The sequence below is a fragment of the Leopardus geoffroyi genome, chromosome X, assembly GCF_018350155.1.
Source record: "Leopardus geoffroyi isolate Oge1 chromosome X, O.geoffroyi_Oge1_pat1.0, whole genome shotgun sequence".
In the NCBI taxonomy this organism is placed as follows: Eukaryota; Metazoa; Chordata; class Mammalia; order Carnivora; family Felidae; genus Leopardus; species Leopardus geoffroyi.
In genome coordinates, this window is record NC_059343.1 from 32,239,597 (window position 1) to 32,262,816 (window position 23,220).

The 23,220-nt window shown below is 41.4% G+C and overlaps 1 protein-coding gene across 2 annotated transcripts; it reads left to right on the forward strand.

Moving 5' to 3' along the window:
* The first annotated feature begins 14,147 nt into the window (after nt 1-14,147).
* LOC123594141 (histone H2A-Bbd type 1-like) lies at nt 14,148-14,823 on the forward strand. 2 transcript variants are annotated; one of them, XM_045470788.1, is made up of 2 exons: nt 14,156-14,339; nt 14,373-14,823. In XM_045470788.1, the coding sequence occupies exons 1-2, from the start codon at nt 14,329-14,331 to the stop codon at nt 14,713-14,715; spliced, it is 354 nt and encodes a 117-aa protein (XP_045326744.1). In that variant the 5' UTR covers nt 14,156-14,328; the 3' UTR covers nt 14,716-14,823. The 2 variants fall into 2 exon arrangements, with proteins under 2 accessions (XP_045326743.1, XP_045326744.1); XM_045470787.1 differs by having other exon boundaries at nt 14,148-14,823.
* Nucleotides 14,824-23,220: the final 8,397 nt, after the last annotated feature.

Here is a 23,220-nt window from a genome sequence, read left to right on the forward strand (position 1 = left end):
GTTTGTTTTTGTTTTTCTAGCTCCTTTAGGTGTAAGGTTAGATGTATTTGAGATTAGGTTTATTTGAGTTGTTTATTTGAGATTTCCTTTGTTCTTGAAGGCCTGTATTGCTATAATCTTCCCTCTGAAAATAGGTTTTGCTGTATACCAAAGAGTTTTATTTGAGAGAGAAAGAGAGTGGGGTGGGGGTGGGGATGTGACAGAGAGAGAGAAAATCTTATGCAGGCTCCACACTCAGTGCAGAGCCTGGTATGGATGGGGCTCGATCCCATGACCCTGGGATCATGACCTGAGCTGAAATCAAGAGGGATGGTCAACTGACTGAGCCACCCAGGCGCTCCAAATTTTGGATCATTGTGTTTTCATTTTCTTTAATTTCCAGGTATATTTTTATTTCATCTTTGATATCTTGGTTGACCCTTTCATTGTTTAGTGACATGTTATTTAGCCTCCATGTATTTGTGTTCTTTCCAGAATTTTTCTTGTGATTGATTCCTGGTTTCATACCATTATAGTTGGAAAAGATGCATGATATGATTTTACTTGTTTTGAGTTTATTGAGACTCATTACCTGGCCTAACATGTGATCTGTTCTGGAGAATATTCCTTGTTCAATTGAAAAGAATGTGTATTTTGCTGGTTTTGGATGGAATATTCTGAATATATAGAACAGTGACTATAACAAGAGACAAAGACACTACATGATGATAAAGGGAACACTCCAGCAAGAGGATATAACCATTGTAAATATTTACACACCCAACATAGAAGCACCTAAGTACATAAAACAACTATTAACAGACATAAAGGAAGAAATTGACAGTAATACAATAATAATGGGGGACTTTAACACTGCACTTATATCAACAGATAAATCACCCAGACAGAAAATCAGCAAGGATACAATGGCTTTGAGTAACACTTTGGACCAGATGCTCCTAACAGATTATGCTTTTTTATTATACATTTTACTAAAATTTGCCTTTTAATTGGAGAATTTAATCTGTTTACAATTAAAGTCATTACCAATAAGGAAACACTTAATTCTGCCATTTTCCTATTTGTTTTCTCTGTGTCCTCATTTTTGCTTCTGAGTTCCTCCATTACTTCCCTTCTTTTGTTTTTGTGTTTATATGGTTTTTTTTTTGTTTTGTTTTATACTGTATTCCATCCTTATTTTCTTTTCTGTATATTTTGTTATTTTCTTAAAGGTTGTCCTGGGGATTATAATTGAAAAATTTATGAGAAAATTAGTTTGAATGAATATCAGCTGTTTTACTAGTGTATAAAAACTCTGCTCAGGGCACCTGGGTGGCTCAGTCAGTTAAGCATCCAACTTTGGCTTAGGTCATGATCTCATGGTTCGTGAGTTCGAGCCTTGCGTTGGGCTCTGTGCTGACAGCTCAGAGCCTGCAACCTGCTTTGGATTCTGTGTCTCCCTCTCTCTCTGCCCCTTCCCTGCTTGTGTTCTCTCGCTCTTTCCCAAAATATAAAATAAACATAAAAAAATTAAAAAAAATTCTGTTCCTACACAGCTCTTTTCTTTCTCCTGTGAATAATCCTGTAAAACATGTGGTTCTGCAAATATCTTTTTGAGATCCTGCTGTGAAGTCTTTGTATGTATACCCAGAAGTGGGATTGCCAAATCATATGGTAATTCTATTTTTACTTATTTGAGGAATCTCCATATTGTTTTCTGTAGTGGCTATCCTGTTATACATTCCAACCAATAGTGCAGGGGTTCCAGTTTCTCTACATCCTCACCAACACTTATTTTCTTTTCTTTTGATAGTGGCTACCCTAATGGGTGTGAGGTAATATCTCACTGTGGCCTTGATTTGCATTTCTCTGGTGACTAGTTGTTGAGCATCTTTTCATATGCTTCTTGGGCATTTATTTATAAGTTTTCCTTGGAGAGTTGTCTGTTCCAGTCCTTTGCCCACTATTAAATTTGATCGTCTTTTCATATTGAATCATAAAAGTTTCTTATAGATTCTGGATATTAACCCCTTGTCAGTTACATGGTTTACAAATATTTTTTCCCGTTCAATAGGTTACCTTTTTATTTTGCTTATTGTTTCCTTGATGAACAGAATTTTTCAATTTTGATGTAGTCCCATTTGTCTGTTTTCACTTTTGTTGCCTTTGCTTTTTTTTTAACATTTAGTTATTTATTTTTGAGAGAGAGAGGCAGAGAGAGAGACAGGGAGACAGAATCCGAAGCAGGCTCAGAGTTGACAATGCAGAGCCTGATGTGGGGCTCGAACCCACAAACCATGAGATCATGACCTGAGCCAAACTTGGACTGAGATCATGACCTCAGCCGAAATTGGATGCTTAACTGACTGAGCCACCCAGGCATCCTGCCTTTGCTTTTGGTACCCTATCCACGAAATCATTGCCAAATTAAGTGTTGTGCAGCTTTTCTGCTGTTTTCTTCTAGGTTTCTTCTGGTTCTTATGTTTAGGTCTTTATACATTTTCAGTAATTTTTGTATTTGTATAGCGTATGGGTCCAACTTTATCCTTTTGCACATGGATATCCAGTTTTCCCAACACCAGTTTGCTGAAGGAATCATCCTTTCATTATGTAGTTTTTGAACCCTTGTTGAAATAATATGGCTGTATATGCAGGCATTTATTTTTGAGCTCTCTAGTCTGTTCTGTTAGTCTATATATCTGTTTTTATGCTAATATCATACTGTTTTGATTATGGTAGCTTTGTGATAAGCTTTGATGTCAGTAAGTTTGAAGTGTCTAGGTTTGTTTTTATTTCTCAAAATTATTTTTGTTATTTAGGGAGCTTGGAGGTTATGTATTAATTTTAGAATGATGTTTTCTATTTCTACAAAATATATCATTGGATTTTGATAGAGATTGCATTGAATTGTTGGATTGGTTTGGGTAGTATGAGCATTGTAATGGTATGTCTTAATCCATGAGCATGGGATGTCTTTCCATTTATTTGTATCTTCATTTCCTTTTAGCAATACAGTTTTCAGTATACAAGTGTTTCACCTTATTAGTTAGGTTTATTCCTAACTATTTTATTCTTTTGGATGCTATAGTAAATATGATTGTTTTCTAAATTTCTACTTTGGATTGGTCATTGTTAGCATATAGAAATGGAACTGAATTTTTGTGTTGATTTTGTATCCTGAAACTGTTAAAATTGTTTATTACTTGTAATAGCCTTTTGTGGATTCTTTAGAGTTTTCTACATATAAGATGTCATCTGCAAACAGAAATAATTGTATTTCTCCTTTTCCAGTTTGGATGCCTTTTATTTCTTTTTCTTTTCTAATTGCTTTGGCTAAGTTTTCCAGAACTATGTTGGATAGTGAGAGTGGGCATACTTGACTTCTTGATCTTTGATGGAAAGCTCTCAGTCTTTCTCATAGAGTATATATTAGTTGTAGGTTTTTCATATACTGCTTTCGTTATGTTGATGTAGTTTTCTTCTATTCCTTGCTTTTTTTATCATAAAAGTGTGTACAGTTTTGTCAGTTGCTTTCTCTGCATCAATTGAGATGATCGTGTGTTTGTCCCCTTCACTTTGTTAACATGGTATATTACATGGACTGATTTTCATATGTTGAAGTATTTTTGCATTTCAGGTATATATCCCCTTGGTCATGGTGTATAATATTTTTAATCTGCCATTTAATTTGGTTTGCTAATATTTTGTTGAGAATTTTTACATTACTATTAATGTTATTATTCTGTAAGTTCTTTTTTCTTGTTGAATCTTCATCTAGTTTCGGTATTAGAGAAATGCTGACTTCATAGAAGTGCATTTGGAAGTGTTCCCTTCTCTTCAGTTCTTTGGAATAATTTGAGGAAGATTGGTATTAATTCTTCTATAATTGTTTGATAAAATTATTCAATGAATTTGGGGTGCCTGGTGGCTCAGTCAGTTAAGTGTCAGACTTCAGCTTAGGTCATGATCTCATGGTTCTTGGGTTCAAGCCCTGTATCCGGCTCTCTGCTGTCAGCATGGAGCCTGCCTCAGATCTTCTGTCTGTCTCTTTCTGCCACTTCCCTGCTTGTATTGTCTCTCTCTCTCAAAAATAAATAACCATTTAAAAAATTACTCAATGAAGTCAACAACTGGTCCTGGGCAGTTTTTGGAGTGGGAGATATTTGATTACTGATTGAATCTCCTAACATGTTATAGGTCTGTTCACAGTTTTTATTTCTTCATGATTCAGTCTTGGTTGGTTATACATTCCTAAGAATTTATTCATTTCTTTTAGGTTATCCCATTTGTTGGCATATAATTGCTCATAGTAATCTCTTATAATCCTTTTTATTTCTGTCCCATTAGTTTTTAATATTACCTCTTTCATTTCTAATTTTATTATTTTAGTCATTTCTTTTGTTAGTTTAGCTAGAAGTTTATCGATTTTGTTGCTCTTTTCAAAAATGCAATTCGTGGTTTCATTGATGTTTTTCTATTTTTATTTCATTTATACCTGCTACAACCTATTATTTCCTTCCTTCTGCTAATTTTGGGTTTAGTTTATTTTTGTTTTTCTAGTTCCTGGAGGTATAAAATTAAGTTATTGATTTGAGATCTTTTTTTTTCTTATGTAAGCATCTACCTCTATGAACTTTTCTCTCAGTCATGTTTTCACTGCACCCCGTAAGTTTTGGTATGTTGTGTTTTCATTTTCATTTGTCTCTGAATATTTTCTTTTAAAATTTTTTTAAAAATTTATTTTTTATTTGTTGTCTGTGAATATTTTATAAATTCCCTTTTTATTTCTTCTTTAATGCATTGGTTGTTTAAGAGTACATTGTTTAAATTCCACATATTTGTGTATTTTCCTGTTTTCTTTCTGCTATTGACATCTAGTTTCATTGCATTGTAGTCAGAGAAAATACTTCATACCATTCCAGTTTTCTTAAATGTTAAGAGAATGTCAAGACTTGTTTAGTGGCCTAATATATGGTCTATCTTAGAGAATGTTTCATGTGCACTTGAGAAGAATATACATTCTGCTGTTATTGGATGGATACTTCTGTGTATGTCTGTCAGATGCATTGATCTTTAGTGTTTTTCAAGTTCTCTGCTTACTTATTGATCTTCTGTCTGGTTGTTCTATCCATAACTGAAAGCAAGATATTGAAATCGTGCATTATAATTGTGTTGTCTTTTTCTCCTTTCACTTATGTCAATCCCCTTCATTTTTAAAGGGTAGTTTTGTAAGATTTAGTGTTTTGGGTTAAAGGTTGTTTTTCTTTCAGTTCTTGAAATATAGTATCCCACTGCCTTCTTACCTCTATGATTTGTCATGAGAAATTAGCTTTTGCTAATCTGATTGAGGATTCCTTATAAGTGATTAGTCTTGTTGCTTTCAAGATTGTCTCTTTTTCTTTGACTTTTGACAGTTTCATTATGATGTGCCTCAATATCAATCTCCTTTGCTTTTATTCTGTTTGAATTTGTTGAGCTTTGGAAGTGTAGATTCATATCTTTTATCAAATTTGGAAAGCTATTGGTTGTTATTTTCTCACACATACTTTATACCCCTTTCTCTTGCTCCTATTCTCCTGGAACTCCATACATGTAATGATATATAAGTTGATGCTCCACAGGTCTCTTAGGCTTTGTTCATTGGTCTTCAGTCTTTTTTCTTTTTTCTTCTCTCTTCTCAGACTTGTTAATTTCAATTGGTTTATCTCTAATTTCACTGATTTTTTTTCTTCTGCTTAATAAAACCCACTATCGAACTATTCTGGTGAATTTGTCATTTTAGTTATTGTTCTTTTCAGCTTTAGAATTGATATTTGGTTCCTTTTACTAATTTCTATTTCATTATCACTGTTATTTGTTTGGTGAAACATTATTCTTCTGGTTTTCTTTAGGCCTTTGTCCATGGTTTCTTTAGCAATTTGAGCATATTGAAGAGATTTGATGGGTGGTGAGAGAATACAGCATACAGGAATACACTTCATGGAATACATGGGTGAAGTGAGCATCCAGACTAGAGGAGGACACACCAGATGGTGCATGGATGGAAGGCCCAGTGAGTGTATAGGAGTATCCAGCAGGAAGTGCATTGGTAGAGGAAATACACGGCCTAGAGTAGGCTCAGCAAGAGGCATATGTGGAGCATTCGGCCAGAATAGAGGAGAATATGGTAGGGTGATTAGGGGTACAGTGTGTAGGTAGTCAATGGCTAGGAACTGGCAGGAGGTTGTTGAGTGGAGGATGCAGCCAGCATAATGGCAGACGTAATAGAAGATGAATTGCTACAGAGTACGGCCAGCCTAAGGTAGAACCTGTATGATATTCTGGTTTAGAGGGAGAAACGAGCTTAGGATAGGATTTACCAGGATGTGCATGTGTGAAGGAAGCATCTATCATAGTTTGGGAATTGGCAGGAGGTGAATGACTTGGTTCCTGAGAGGGATATTATTGGGAAAAAGCTCTAGTCTCTTGTTTCCCCTTTAGCTTGAAGGCTGGACAATTCCTAGTCTAGTAGTTATTTTTAAATATATAAATTTTCGTATATCTTTGTCAGTAGAGGGTTTCCAAAAGGAATTAGGGCCATAAATATTAGATCCCTTTCTTTATAGTTGCCTAAGTTGATGAACCAAGAGCTTATGTTGTATTGATTCAGATTTTTCAAGCATGGCATCCTTATGATGTTGAGTTAGAGCATGAATCCAGAGAGGGGATCTGTATGACAGTTTATGTTCTGCTTTTGTATGATTTTTCTATTAAGGGCTTTAGTCCATTAGTAAAACTGGTGACTAAAGCTAGAACTATATGGTCATTTGGAGAGAGACCTGAGAAATCTTTCCAAATATTGTTAACCTGTGTTTAAAGTTGGAGACGGATTTGTCTCATTGTTGTCTAATTCTTATATTTGTGACCAGTCAAATTTGGAAATGAAAGCGAAAGGGATATAAACAAGAAGATTGTCACCAATGTACTTGGCTTTATGAAAAGAAATTATGCCATCAGAATGATCTTTCTTGTTGTGTCTCACCTAGACCCTTAAAACTAAAGGGTGACATCCTGGATCCACAAGGAGATTGACCAGTTGGTAAAGGTCAGGAGGCCTTGGTGAACAGGTTCTAAGGAATAGCCTGAACTGAGTGGAAAATTCCTCTTGGTTTGTTCAGTGATCCAGAACATATTCAATGATGGCATGAATATCAGAGCGAGACAAGGGTTTGAAAATCACTGTCTCAGTTGTTTCATCTTGGGTTCCTTGAACTCATTGAGAGTCCACAATGGGAGGAGGGAAGCCTGAAACTCAAGTGACTCTATGTATCTGTGGGGAAGACTGGGAAGGGAAAGGTCTTGCTGGGGTACAGAGATGAAGGATGACAGAATGAAGGATTCAAGGGGGCTAAAGGTTAGGTCAAAAGTGGTTTAAAAGGGGAAAGTAGAAAGGAGGTATGATGGAAAGAGAGAGGTGGTAGAGGACTTTGGGTAAGGAAGATGGTCTTTAAAGGAAATAATGGTTCCTGAAAAGATATTGTTGGAGATGGGCTTTTCTGCCTCTTCATACTAGACAAAATAAACAGAACATTGTTTCGATGAGGACTTAGGTAGGGATCCCCTAGCAAGTGAACCAGTTTGGAGATCATCCAATATCCCCAAAGAGAATGTTCAAGTTTTGTGTTGTCTTTATCAAAATTTTGCTCTTTTTGGAAAATTTAGGTGGACGTAAAACTGGAATGATGGAGCATGTATCCTCTGTCAGAGCGTCTAGAGAATATCAGTAAGTTTGAAGGTTTTCCAAGATAATGAAATGAACACCTCTCAGTGCTAAAGGACTTGGTCTTAAATCCAAGAAGTGATTTCCCATTAAAGAGTCAGGGTCATTAACCCCACTCACAGGAAAGACAGAGAAACAGGACAGTAAGAAAGTAAGGGGGAAATAAAGTTAAATCTTTTCTATGCTAAAACAGACAAATGTCAGAGCAAAGGATACGGAGTTGTGACTTACCATGGATCTCAATTTCCCCAGCCATGAAAGGACTTGAGGGGCCCTGGAGACTAGCATATTAACTGGGTGAAGATGATGGGCTTTAATGAGACAGTCACCACTCCATCTGAGTCATGTCACCATAGTATCAAGATTAAAAAAAAGCAAGCCCAGTTATTAGCAAAGAAAGGTTTTATTAGGAACTATTGCAATAAAGAGATGCTCAAAACTTAAGGCAGAAACATCTCAGAGTGAGGGCAAATAAGAAAGCTATTGTATGCAAAGATTGTCGGATAGGTGGCTGTCACAGGATGGGCATGCTAAAAACTACTTGAGTATTTCTTGAACATTGTAAAAACAGAAAAATCTAGGCAGGAAGTGTTTGTTTTTATGCATATGAGACAGACATCTGGTCTTTGAGATGGAGGAAACAAATTACAGTTTGAGAATATCACCTAAGGTTGAGGGCTTAGCTGTCCTAGTAAACCAGACTGAACTTCTGTCAAGTACGACGTTTGATCAGCCTTGTCCAGAAGGACCTTAAGGGAGGTGCTTACTGGCAAGGTGAAGCCAATTTGGGGGATAAGTTGACAGGAAGTGCATGTTTTGGGAGCTTCCAACTTAGGGGAAGATTAGAAGGATATGCGTGAATGAAGTTTATGGGAATTCTAGGACAATTCAGCAAGAAGTAAATAGTGCAGGGAGTGTCCAGCTTAGGAGATAACTCTGCCATAGGTGCTTGAATAGCAGGTGTAGGCACCTAGGGAAAGAAATGGCAGGAATTGCCTGGGTGGAGGCAATTCCCAGCCTATGGAAGACATGGCAGAGGGTATGTGGATGCAGAATATACCCAGCTTATAGGAGGGAATCTGATGAGCTGCATGGAAATAGGATTCAGACAGCCTGTAGAAGGCTTGACAAGATATGATGGGTTGGTAGAAGTATATGGCCTAGAGGGTCACTCTAGGAGTTGCACATGTGGAAGATACAGCTAGCCTTATGTAGCCTCTAACAGGAAGTGCATGAGTGGAGGAAGCACCCAGCTTAGGACAGCAGAAATTAGGAGAAGCATGGGTGGGGAAATCATTCTGCCTAAATTAGGATTCAGCAAGAGGTGCATAACTAGAGGGTACAGTCAGTCTGAGCACAGTGTGAGAGGAAGTTCATGTGTGGAAGAGTTTGCAGCCTCTGTGAAGACTCTAAAATAGTGCATGGATAGAGATTGCAGCCAGACTAATGAAGGTTAGAGTAGGAGGTACATGAGTAGATAGAGCATCAAGTCTAGGAGAGGATATTTCTAGTCTAGGAAGTATATTGTTGGAATGCACAGCCAGCCTAGGTGAGGATTTGGCAGGATATGCCTAGAAGGAGGGAACATCCAGTGTGAGAGAGTTTATGGCAGGTGGTGCATGAATGGAAGGTATAGCAATCATAGGAAAGCATATGGTGGGGGTGTAGTGGTGTGGGGTGCAGCCCATCTAGGGTACACCTAGAAGTAAGTGCATGGGTATAGAGATCATCCAGCCTTGGGATGGACTTGGCAGGAGGTGGAGTATGCAGCCAGATTAGGGTAGGATCCAGCAGGAAGTACTTGAGAGGAGAGCACAAACAACCCATTCATAGGTTATTGAAGAAAGTGCATGATTAGTATAGCCAGCCTAGGATATATCTGGAAAGGAGGACTTAGGTGGAGAGGGCACTCAGGATTGTAGAAGACACGGTGATAGAGACATTCGAAGAGGGAGTATTCTGCTCAGAGAAGACCCAGCTGGAGGTTCCTGGGGTAGAATGTATCCAGACTAGGGGAGGATACTATGGTCTGAATGTTTGTGTCCTCCAAAATTTGTATCTTGAAATCCTAATGCCCAATGTGATGATATTAGTAGGTGGGACCTTTCAGAGGTATTTAAGTCATGAGAGTGGAGCCTTCATGAATGGAATTAGCGCCCTATAAATGGGACTCCAGAGGGACCTCTTGCCCTTCTGCCTTGTGAGCACACAGTGAGAAGTCTGTGACCCAGAAAAGGGCCCTGATATGACCATGCCTGTGCCATGATATTGGACTTCCAGCCTCCATGACCGTGAGCAGTGAGTTTCTGTTATTTATAAACTACCTTGTTATATTTTAATATAGCATCCTGAATAGATGAGGACAGAGGACTTGGTGTGAAATGTATGGGTGGAGGATTTAACCACTTATGGTGGGATGTGGGCAGGGATATGACAGGAGGTGCATAGACATATGTTGCAGCCAGCTTAATGTATTTTCTGACAGGAAGTAAATGGATGAGGGAAGAATTCAGTCTAAAGGAGGATTCAGCTGGAATGCATAAATTGGTACAATCAGCCCAAGAGAGTTCCAACAAGAAGTACATAGGTGAAGGGTGCATCCATCCTAGGTGAGGCCTCACAGTAGGTATAGGTATAGAGAGTGCAGGAAGCCTATAGGATATGGTGGGAGCTGCATGTATCCAGGTTGGAAGAGTATTCTGCAGGAGGTTCAGGTCAGGGTGTATAAACTAGAAAGAGGGACATAGTAGGTGGTGCACTGGTGCAGGATGCAGCCAGCCTTGTGGAGGACTTGGCAAGATGTTCTTGGCTACAGGGTTAAGTTAGCCTAGTCCAGGGGTGCAGCCAGAATAGGTTGGACATGGCCACTGGTGACTGAATTCTGGATGAAGGTGATGTATGAGGGATCTGGAAGGAGGTGATGTGTGAAGGCAGACTAGGGGATGACTAGGTATAAAGTGCATGGAGGAAAGGAAGTAGGAGTTGCACAAGTGTTTGATTCTCAGTCTAGAGAAGAATCTACCAAGAACATCAAGAGTGAAGGAAGTATCCCAATCCCACCTAAGGCAGAATTCATCAGGAAGTGCATGAATGGAGGGGGATGCCTGCCTTGAAGAGTCATCCTACTGGTGAATTGGTACTGGTACTTGGGTGAATATGAATGATTGTATGAAGGCAACCTATTAATAAAAGTGATAATGTAATATTTAATAAACACAATATTTAAATAAACCCTTAACACATGTAGAAATGTAGGGTATTTGTTTAAGGAGAATAATTGAAGACATGTAAATTAGAAATAAAATATACAATGTTATTTTGGTGAGATAAGAAATCTCTGCTATTTGGGACACCTGCTGGCTCAGTTAGGCATCTGACTTGGGCTCAGGTCTCACTGGTGTGCGAGTTTGAGCCCTCCACGGGGCTCTTTGCTGTCAGCGAGGAGCCTGCCTTGGATCCTGTCTCCCTCTCTCTGCCCCTCCCCTACTCATTCTCCCTCTCTCTCTGTCTCTCTCTCTGAAAAATAAATAAAACATTAAAAAAATTATTAAAAGAAATCTCTGCTATTTGAACAAATTAACATATAGGGCGAAGAGTGAACTTCCATGACATTTTAAGAGCAGAGAAGCCCTTCAAGGAAACTAATTTTTACAGAGAGAAAACCAAATTCTAGCCTTGTATTACTCTAGTACTTGATTCTAAATGAACCACAAGCTTAGTTTTACAATCTTATGATTAAGCTCATCAAAATGGAGACAGATTTGGCAAAATTTTAACAGATTTATGCTTCTCTTTATTTATCTTGTCTTGACCTTTCTTCAAGCTGCAAAACCTTACTACTGTGGTAATGAAAGATGAGTGGAATAATGGTTCAATTTTGTTAAAAATAAATTTGTATTTTTATAATGTTAATAACTAGAAGTAATGCTTTCTTTAATCAGTAAGCCTATACAAGTTGAGGAAAAACATGCCCAAGTAGAAAAAAAATGTGTTTATATTGTACTTGACACTGATGAATCAGAGAAGATATAGTTATTTTTATTAAACACTAAAGATTAAAGTAATCCTTTTCACTGAATATTGAAATTATATGAATTGAAATTCTTTAGAAACTTTTTGTTTTACTTCCAATATAGTTAATACACAGTGTTATATTAGTTTTAGGTTTACAGTATTGTGATTCAACAATTCCGTGCACCATCCGGTGCTCATCAAGTGCACCCTTTAATCCCCATCACCTATTTTGCCCATCCCCCCACCCACCTCCTCTCTGGTAACCATTAGTTCTCTATAGTTAAGAGTCTGTTTCTTGGCTTCTCTCTCTCTCTTTTCCCCTTGCTCATTTGATTTGTTTCTTAAATGCCACATATGAATGAAATCATATGGTATTTGTCTTTCTCTGACTTATTTCACTTTGAATTCAGATTCTTGAAATACATTCGTGTTTGTTTCTTCAAGAATTTTTTTTTAAATCAAGTACCTTTAAAGGGTCAGAAATTTAATTATTTTCAGGGTATTTTAGAAATACTCAATTTATATAAGCAATTATTAATCTAGATATATCAATCAGAACAGAGCCTCTTTAATTTCCGAGATGTGGAGGTAGGAACTTTATATACTCACACAATCAGAGATGAAGTCATTTATGAATTATAGACACATACATGTACAGGCACAGTGAAATAAAGCTTATAGCCTCAATTCTACAATTTTAATCATGGGTCAAGTATAAACACAGAAACAGTAAACCTCCCTGGTACAGATATCAAGTACTTGTTCTGCTCCCAGAGGGCATGAAATTCTGCATTTATTTGCACTAAAAATAGACAAACAAAAAGACTGACAAACCGGATTCTCCATTGTCTCTCACCCAGTGGGGACCAGATCTCTACAAGCCATCAATCTATTTAGGAAGATCTCCAGATGGTGGGACCATAAATATGAATTGTCACCACATGACCAAACAATTGCACTTTTAGGTATATACACAAGAAAATCGAAGCCATATGTTAACACAAAATCTTGTACACAAATTCTTATAGCAGCATTATTTATAATAGCCACAATGTTGGAAACAGCCTAAATGTCTATCAGCTGATAAACGGATAAACAATATGTGATCTATGCATACGATGGATTATTTTCCAGCCATAAAAAAAAATGAAGTAGTGATAGACATTATAATGTGGACAAACCTTGAAAACATGCTAAGCAAAAGAAGCCAGATACAAAATGTCTCACATGAGCCTGTTTATATAAATGTCTAGACTAGGGAAACCAATATAGACAGAAAGTAGATTGTTTGCCAGGGGCTGGTAAAGAGTGAGGAATAAGGAGTTACTGCTTTAATGGGTAAAGGGTTTCTTTTGGGGGTTATGGAACTGTTCTGGAATCAGAAGTGACAGCGTCACAGCATTGTGAATGTATTAAAATACACTGAATTGCAGAGCACCTGGGTGGCTCAGTCACTTAAGCATCCGAATCTTGATCTCAGCTCAGACCGTGATCTCAGGGTTGTCAGTTCAAACCCTGTGTTGGGCCCCACGCTGAGTGTAGAGCCTACTTAAAAACAAAACAAAATACTGAATTGTACACTTAAAAATGGATGGCCAGAATGGTGAATTTTATGTTATGTGGGCTTTACCTTACCAATAAAATGAAAAGAAAACAAAAACTCAAATTCCCAACCACGGCTGTCAATAGCCGAGAATAACTTACTGGCTAAAAATGAACCCAAAACAAAACAGAAACACTAAACAGGAAGAGAGAAAAACAAATTATAAAAAGATTTAACAATGTAATAATTGGTATACTGGAGTCACACTGAAGAGCCAAGAAGAGACATGCCTGGGCTTTCAGTGTTCATGTGGTCCACATCTCCGTCATTGAAGATTACCTGGCTCTGCTAGGTGGAACAATTGGACATATGGGTGTTTCAGAGCTAAAGATAATTATGGAGAAGTATAAAATCATGGCACTTAGACAGACATGAACACATGTTGAAAAAATTTGTTTATCATATGAGCAAATTGGCAGATATTGTAACTAGTTCACAAGAGAATCCAAAGAAGAGATGCAGGAATATTGATCAGAAATAGTGAGAGGAATGTATAAATGGAGGCAAAATTGGTTTGATTACTGTGTGAGAGGGGGATGAACTGAGCCTGCCCTGGAGGTCGTGCATGTCTGTCACTGACCTACAATTTAAAAAGGGATAAAAGAGAGTTTGAAGACAACGTAAGGCTGGAATACCTGGAGTGGTGTCCTATAGCCAAGAAAAAAAAATTCACTGAAACAAATCTTTTGCTAGAATACTGCAGTCAACTAGAATGTTCAAGTTCCCTCATAAAGAGGGTCCAGTACAGTCAACAGGGAGACCAGGTTTCTGTCATGGATGTTTCCAGGCCAGTCCTGAGCAGGGCACAGTGACATCAGCGACACCAGTGACATCATAATGTCGGAGGTGTCATATAAGCAGCTCCCTGACCAGTGAGGGGCACACTTGGTGGGAGTCGGCGCCCACATCCTGCCACCCTCGGGCGAGCGGGACGGTCAGGCCGGGCCGATCGGGTTCCCACCCAGCACGCGGCATGTCTGGGAGGCGCCGCCGCCAGCACCGTCGCAGACAGAGGAGGCGCCGCCGCCGGGACCGTCGCAGACAGAGGAGGCACGCGGTATCCCGCTCCAGGAGAGCCGAGCTGCAATTCCCGGTCAGCCGCGTGGAGCGTCTGCTGCGAGAGGGTCGCTACGCCCGGCGCCTGAGCACATCCACCCCGGTCTTCCTGACCGCCGTTCTCGAGTACCTGACGGCCAACATCCTGGAGCTGGCGGGCAAGGAGGCTCTGGACAGCCACAAGATGCGCATCACCCCGGAGCACGTGCAGCGAGCCCTGGGCAGCAACCAGCACCTCAAGGGTCTCCTCGAGAACACCACCTCCCCTCGGGTGGATGGGATGCCCCGAGTTCGGAAGTGGTGATGCCCGCGCCCCCTCGTCCGGACCCCGAAGCCGCCCACAGATGAGGGAGGCGTGGCCTTGTGTCTGCACGTGACATTAAAGGAGTTAACTCCAGGGCCGTGCCTCTGACCGGTGTCTGTTTCTGTCATTGGGAGGTAGCCGGAGGTGTCTGTCAGACATCCGGGAGGAGACCTCCCACGGGAGGTGGAGGGTGGACGGGGCGGTCAGTGTGGGATGCTGGACTCGGGCGGGCATTCCGGGGAGCGGTTTCGCTGGGGACGGAGCGGGAAGCGGCCCTGAGGGAGTAGCGGGTCAGGGGGAAGAGACTTCCTCGCTGGCGCTGAGCCAGTCCAGGCTTGTGAGGCCAGGAGGCTGGCGGGGTGGGGGTGGCTCTCCCAGGCATGTTGAATGCCCAGAAGGAGGGTGGGGGCTGAAGACCACGACTGAGGTGCCACAGGCCTTATTCCTGACCGGAGACCACGTGGAAGTCAGGAGGTGATGGCCGTGGGGGTGGGTGGAGAGGGTGGCATAGCAGCCGACGCGCACTTAACGGGGCCAGGGCTTCGCGTGGAGATTGAAGATTGAGGAGCGACGGGGAAGCCATGAAGAGGTACACGTAGAAGGAACTATGCTCAGGTTGATTTGATGGCCTTCTACCCCGCCTCATTCCAAAAAAGGGCTCGAGGTAGGGATTATTAGCTAGTGCTGCGGTGCTCTGTGGAGTATATCCTTCCGCCCTCTCTCGCGGACACTGGTCACCCGTATAGTACTAGGAAAGGTAGCATCTGGCCTCAGACATGCGATCCTAGACGTTCTTTTTAAAAACCATTTGTTAACGTTTCTCTATTTTGAGAGAGAGCATACAGGGAAGGGGCTGAACGAGAGGGAGAGGGAGAATCCCAAGGGAACTCCCTACCACCGGCGCAGAGCCCGATGCGGGGCTCGATCCCAGGAACTGTGAGATCATGACCGGAGCCAAAACCAACAGTCAGACCCTGGACTGAGCCTCCCAGGTGTCCCAATCCTATGAAGTTCTTAATGGTTATTGTTAATAGATTTATTTAGAAATATAGTCCATTATAAACTCCTGTAGTAATCCCATTCTCCATGAAACACCTAACCCGTCTACGATCATATACTTGATGGAGCAACATAGAGTTATCAGTGGCCGAATACGTGTTTGGAGAGGTACAAGTGTGTTCCGTGTAAGTTCTGTCCCAAGTGCTGGACTCAGGAGGACATAGAGTTCTTACAAAGACTCTTGTGGTGTTTTGGGTTAAAAAGAGTTGTCACGTCAAGTGTTCTGGCAGTCTTTCCCCTTCCTGTGACTGTCAACATTTAATATTTTCTCCGGTTCATCATGTGCTCAAGGCCCACCCCCACCCCCCCTCCCCCGCAGCCCCCTGGACTGTCACAGAGGGCTGGTCAGAGGTTGCCTAGGCAGCGTCGACAAAGGGATCAGAGGAGCTGGGTTGGCCATCCCAGTTCACCGCTTTGTGGCCATGTGATGTGGGACACTCCTCTGTTGCCTCTGAAAAGCACTTTCCCGTGTGAAATGGGGATAATAAGGGGTCCCCCATCTTTGGAGTTTTGCAAAGATTAAGTCATTGCGTGCCTGTCAACTGGCGCATAGCACAGCGCCCGGCACAGGGTGCGCCCTGAGTGCGTAGCTGCACGTCTCTCCCTTCCTGTAGACCACATGCTTAGGCGTGCTTCCCCAGGTGCCCCTGGCCTGGATCTCACGCGATGGCCGGGGGCCTGGGCCACTGGCTGTGAGACCGCAGCCTGCTGAACCTTGGGGGAGAGACAGAGTGGCACGCAGAGGAAGCAGCCAGAGGTACACCCAGGAACCAGACAGGCCTCAGCCTGGTTTCCTCTCTGCTCCCCTCTGCCTGGGGACTCACCCTCTCTCTGCTTCCTGCCACCAGTATGGTGTTAAAGTATGGTGTTGGCTTAGCCTTTACCTACTTCATAGGAGTGTCCTGACAATAATAGTGTCAGGGTTGTGTTTAGAGCTGATTTGAATATGTGCTCGTACAAATCCAAGAAACTTTTCTTGCTCCACGATGCCATTCAACCAAATAGTTACAGAAACCTCACTGTCAAGATGTCTGCCTTTCCAAGTTGTGATTTATTGTAGAGAGCCAGGAAGCCCTCTTTGCCTTAGCCAAGCCCAACTGTTACTCCTGTGTTCATTTGAGTAGCAAGCAGGCATCTCTCTCTCTCTCTCTCTCTCTCTCTCTCTCTCGCAGTTGCAGGTGGAGATTCGCCTTCACCTGGTTACAGGATAGCACCCACATTGCCACCTCATCCCTGAAGTTGAGTTTCTTTGTGACCAGGGCATGGTTTCTCATACTTCAGTGTCCTTCAGCCAACAGGGACTGCCTCCAGGGTGGGTCATGCCAGAGAATCAGTCATTATGCTAAGATCTTGATACGTTGATTAAATAGCTGTCTGATTTTTAGAAGCAGTTGATTTGGCTCATGGCTTTGGCTTGTTTTAGCACAAAATAGTCTCCTGGGTATTTCACCAGAACGCACAGCAGAGGAATTCTTTGAAGGCTGGAGATGTGAGAGTAGATGGGTAATCCATGTCTGGTTAGGAGACCTGTGTGGTCAGGTGGTAACCTTACAGTCCATGCAGGAGTCCACACTAATGGTCTCTGTGACACCTGTAGGGAGCCAGACTTCCTGGGCTCCTTCAGACTATCCAGCATCCAAGGTGGAATTTGGAGGTGGAGCTTCAGTGCCTTCGTGTTGGCAAGCCATCTTGAGTCACAGGGGCTTTGGACAATCGGGCAGAGCACTCCTGCCATCCCTGTAAGAACTGTGCTTCAGCTGTGCTTGTGGATTTCACAGGAAACATGGGGGCCAGGGCCAGTACAGGATGGGTGTAAATGCAGCCCCTGCCAAATCCCCCTCCTACACGTGCACAGGAATCCTCCACTCAGGGGAGGCAGGTGGAGAGGGGGAATCACTGCTCCTGGGAAAGAATGAGCCACCAAGTTTAGGCCCTTTGTGCATTTCAAAAAAGTGGGAGGTGGAGGATGGTGAGGAAGGACCAGCTCTGGCTTGGGCCCTGGATTGAGGACACCATTGATAACCAGTGCCCTGTTGGGAATGGGAAACTAAAACCAGAGTGAGTGGGGTCCGGGGCTGGGGGGTGTGTAGCTGCCAAACTAGGTCTGGGATCCAAAGGTGTATGAGGACAGGCTGAGGTCAGAGACGGGTCAGCACAGCAGAAAACATAATGTGTGAGAAGAGATGAGCCCAAGAGTTGAGTCTGGGGGAATCTGGAAGGTTGTGTGGGCTCGGGGTTGGCATGAGCACAAGGCATGGGGATTAGGCTGGGCTCCCACTGAGAACAGCCTTTGGGAACAGAGAGGTTTGAAGGCCCAGGCTCCCTTAGTTCCTCAATCTGACATCCTACAGGATGTGGCCAGACATCCTACAGGATGTGGCCAGAATGCAGGTAGCAGATGGGATCATTAGGCCTACAGTGATGTATTTACAGGAAAATTAATCAGCTGCCAGCATTTAAACTAAAGAATTTTTAACATAAAAAACCTCAGTCACTGGCTTCTCGGGTGAAGTCAACATGTCTGCACACACGTGTTTATTGTCACATGAAGATGTCTGGCTGCTGTCCCGTGACTACTGGGCCTCTCTGGTTTGCCACAGTGCTCACCCTTCACCGTTGTACCTCATGTATGACCCACGTCACTCCTTTACAGTACCGTCCCGTCTCTTAAAGTTGCTTGAGTTCGTTATCCTCACCATCCTAAAACCAGTTTTCTGAAGGGTCAAGTTCTCTCCTTCAATAGGTTAGAACAGCACAGTGCTCCTCACAGTTGTCTTTGGTATGGGGCCAGTATTTTCTGTTGTTCAGATAGATTGTGAACTGATATGTGGTCCTATTTTCCTAGGACTAGAATGGAGTTTACATTTGACTCTTCACTCGAATTCAGCAACATCTGAACTAGTATATACTCTGTTCAACAAGAAGACTCCACTCACTTCAATGTTGTGGCAAAACCCACGATTGCTGTAAAGGTCGCTAAAGGCCGACCATTTCCGAAGCGGTCGTAGCTGATCAGTAACATAATTTAATGATCTACATCAGTCCCTAAGTCACATTTGAATGGCACTGTAAGAGTGAATTTATTTTATTTTATTCCTTAAGGAGTGTGGTTTCAAATCTAGGAAAGGCCTCGAATAGGACCTGTATTTGATGTTTCATTTAGTGTTTCTGCTTCAGAGTCCTTCATGAACACAGAAGACTGGTACGTCATGTATTTAGGGTTTTGAAATCGCTGCGGGGAAAATCTCTCTCCACTGCATCTTTTTAAACAAAATCGAAAGGAAACCGGTTTGCGGCAAGGAGGCAGGTCAGGTAGTGTCGTTGTGGGACGCTTGGGTTCTGCCACATAGGATGAAAGGAATTCACCAACTCGACTGTGGAGGAGAGAGCTTTCATGACATACTGGGACAGAAGAGTGCCAGAAGAGGGAGGAAAGTCAGGTTCTGGTCTCCCACGGGTGTGGTTTCCTTGGGGGCGCATCAGCTTCCACAGCTATAAAATGAGGAGGTTGGACAAAATTGTTTCAGAGGTCTGCTCAAGGTGTACAATTACCAGTCTGAGCTTTTCCCAAGAAAAGTCTGTACTGACAGTGGGTAAATGGGGCACAGAGGACAGGAATTGTTTTTAGGGTGTCCTTTTTACAGCTGAGGCCACTTTGGCCCAGAGCTGACCCTCAGCTCTCCAAACGTCACATGGCCAATGGGCAGAACAGTGAGCATGCCAGTCCTGTTCTCGTACCTGTTGTTGGGGCTCCTCCGCTACTATAGCCTGAGAGATGAGCCTCAAGAGAGAAAGTGTGTAATACTCTCCTCTGGGATAAAGAAGCTACTCTCTTGGATACAGAGATGGCGGGGTTTATTGGATCTCTGGGTAAGCACGAGCAACAACTCTCAAGAACTTTTACTTGGGTTCTATTTCAGAAAGGGTTAGGATCAAGGACTGATTTTATGGTTCAGGCCTTTCAATTTGCAAATCCAGGTCTTCTTCCACTGGCCATTGTAATGGGGTGGGTGTCATGAACCCACCCCCTCAAATAAGGTGTTTTTGAGATTCTCTGTCCACTGACATGGTCTTGAAGGTGATTATGTGATGACATCAGAAGCCTGTGCTTAAGAGTTTCTTCTTGAGGTGTCTAAGTTACTGTCCTTTTTTATGGTTCTGAGACCATCCTTACTTGCTGAAGGCAAAATCTCTGGGCTGTAGATGGCTTATAAGGCCTTCAGGGAAGCATCAGTGTAAATCAAAATAACAAACTGGAGGAGACAGATACTTATGGCTGAGCTCAACTTGGTGATAATTCTCATAGGTAAAACTCTTGTGGGAGGGCATAACAATAAAAGTGCAACTACAGGTGAAATTACCTTTTTCTGTCATATGTAAAAGAAAAGGCAGAAAAAGAGTTTTTGACTCAGTGTCTGTAAGCATAATGATGTAACCCTTTTTCAAAAAAGTAGGGAATCGGTTCTAGACTTATGGATTTTAATAAAATCCCCTTGGTGCGTTAGAGTTCTCCAGAAAAAAAAAAAAAAACTGAACCAATAGGATATATCTATATCTATATCTATATCTATATCTATATCTATATCTATCTATATCTATATCTCTGCATGTGTGTACATATACATGTGATTGGTTCATGTGGTTATCTGATCTAACAAGTCCTAATTCTGTAAGGCAGTCCAGCAGGCTGGGAACTCTGGCCAGATTTCTACGTTACAGTGTGGCCAAATTCCTTGCCAAGAAATCTCAGTTTTTGTTCTTTAGACTTTCAACTGATTGTGCGATGGTAATTTCCTTTCCTTATAGTCAACTGATTGTAGATGTTAAACTCATTTAAAAAGTATCTTCACAGCAACACCTAGACTTGTATTTGGCCAGATGAGTCGGCACCATAGCCTAGCAAAATTGACACGTAAAACATAACCATTATAATAGGTAGGTCTGATGTGCATCCTCAGTTGAAAAGCACTGGCCTAGAAGATGCTAGATTGAAATTTTATAAGGAAGATTGCAACCAAGTATTTAAAAGTAATAAATGATGTCTGATAACACTATAGTGTTGTTGCCTGAATCACTGGAGAAAACCCTACCGGGACTCTGATAATCAGAAACATCTCATGGATAGTGAGACCATTGACAAATCTCTAGAGACTTTCCATACAATATATAAGATTTTAAACACTTACATTAATATTTTCTCTGTTAATATTTAACAAAGAGAAGTCCAAGTACTTGTTTTGATTTGAGAATTTTCTGTGCAACTCATCAATAGTAACATGTGCGGTAAATCCAATCATTTCTAGCACTTCTCTTTTTTTCATAAAGTGAAAAATCTTTATGACTTTCTGGCGACCCTGTGAGAAATCAGTTTAAAACCAAAGACAGTTTTAAGTGCAAAAGATAATGCAAAGTATTATTTTCTTTCAGTCTTCATTTTAGATTGTATTTTGGGAATGCTAAAATCAAAAGTTGCCGAGACATTTGCATGCTTAAGGTAGAATCATGAGAGCCTGAGAACGTGAATGGTTGTAGCTTGGCTGTCTACTAATTCAGTGTCAAGACAACATTTAAATAAATGTAGACAAGTCCTTAAAACTTCAGAAATGAGCTATTATTATTTTAGTTTAAAGAGAATACTCACAAGCATGTTGAAGTCAGAACAAAGGAATATTCTGGTGAGATACGGAATCTGCTACTTGGGCAAACTATGTATAGAGTAATATGGTAGGCTGAAATAAGGCTTTCTCAAATACTCAGGTCCTAATCCCTAGAATGTGGGGATGTTACTTTCTCTCTTGCAGATGGGACTTTTAGATTTAAGTTACAGATATTGAGGTGGGAAGATTATCCTGGATAATTGTGGTTGGCCCGAGAAATCGGAGTGCCCTTATATAAGGGAAGCAGAGGGAAATTTTAATACATAAGCAAAAGGCAATGTGACAACTGAAACGAGATGCTGTATGGCTGGCTTTGAAGATGGAGGAAGAAGTCATGAATAAAGAAATGCAAAGAATTCAGCTCTAGAAGCTGGAGAAGGCAAGGAAATGGATTTGACCTTGGAACTTTCAAAGGTCATGCAGCCCTGTTCACACCTTGCTTTTAGCCTGATGAAACTGATTTCAGATTTATGACCTAGAAGAGAATCAATGTGCATTGTTTGCAGCCACCATAGGAAGCTAATACAGGTGAAGGGTAATCTTTGACAACCACTTATTAAGAACTAACACTGGGGCACTTGGGTGGCTCTGTTGGTGAAGCGTCCAGCACTTGTTTTTGGCTCAGGTCGTCATCTCGCAGTTCATGAGTTATAAGCCCTGGGGTGGGGACTGTGCTGACAGCGTGGAGCCTGCTTGGGATTCTCTGTCTCTCCCCCTCTCTCTCTGCTCTTCCCCTACTCTCTCTCTCTCTCTCTCTCTCTCAAAATAAATAAATAAACTTTAAAAAAGAAGATGTGACAAATGCTCTAAGGAAACTTAGCCCTTTTCACAGAGAACAAACTAAATTCTGTGATTGCTTCAATATAATATTTGTGTTTTCTTAATTTACTTTTTATTTTTTATTCTGAAGTTAGTTAACATACAGTGTAGTCTTGGCTTCAGGAGTAGAACCCAGTGATGCATCTCATACATATGACAGCTAGTGCTGCTCCCAAAAAGTGCCCTTCGTAATGCCTGTCACCCATTTAACCCATCCCCCTACCCACCTCCCTTCCATCAACTCTCAGTTTTCTGTATTTAAGAGTCTCTTAAAGTTTTCCTCCCTCTCTGTTTTTATCTTATTTTTCCTTCCCTTCCCCTTTGTTCATCTGTTTTGTTTCTTAAATTCCTCATATGAGTGAAATCATATGATATTTGTCTTCTTCTTACTGACTTTGCTTAGCATAATACATTCTAGTTCCATCCACATTGGAATCTTACCGTTGGTAACATTTCATTCTTTTTCATCACCCAGTAGCATTCCATTGTGTGTGTGTGTGTGTATATATGTATATATATACACATTACATCTTAATCCATTCATCAGTTGATGGACATTTGGGCTCTTTTCATACTTTGGCTATTGTTGATAGCGCTGCTATAAACGTTGGGGTGCATGTGCCCCTTCGAAACAGCATACCTGTATGCCTTGGATAAATACCTAGTAGTGCAATTGCTGGCTTGTAGGGTAGTTCTATTTTTAATTTTTTTGAGGAACCTCCATGCTGTTTTCCAGAGTGGCTGCACCAGTTTGCATTCCCACCGATAGTGTAAAAGGGTTCCCCTTTCTCCACATCCTCACCAACATCTGTTGTTGCCTGAGTTGTTCATGTTAGCCATTCTGACAGGTGTGAGGTGGTATCTCATTGTGGTGTTGACTTGTATTTCCCTGATGATGAGTGATGATGAGCATCTTTTCATATGTCTGTTAGCCATCTGGATGTCTTCTTTGGAAAGGTGTCTGTTTATG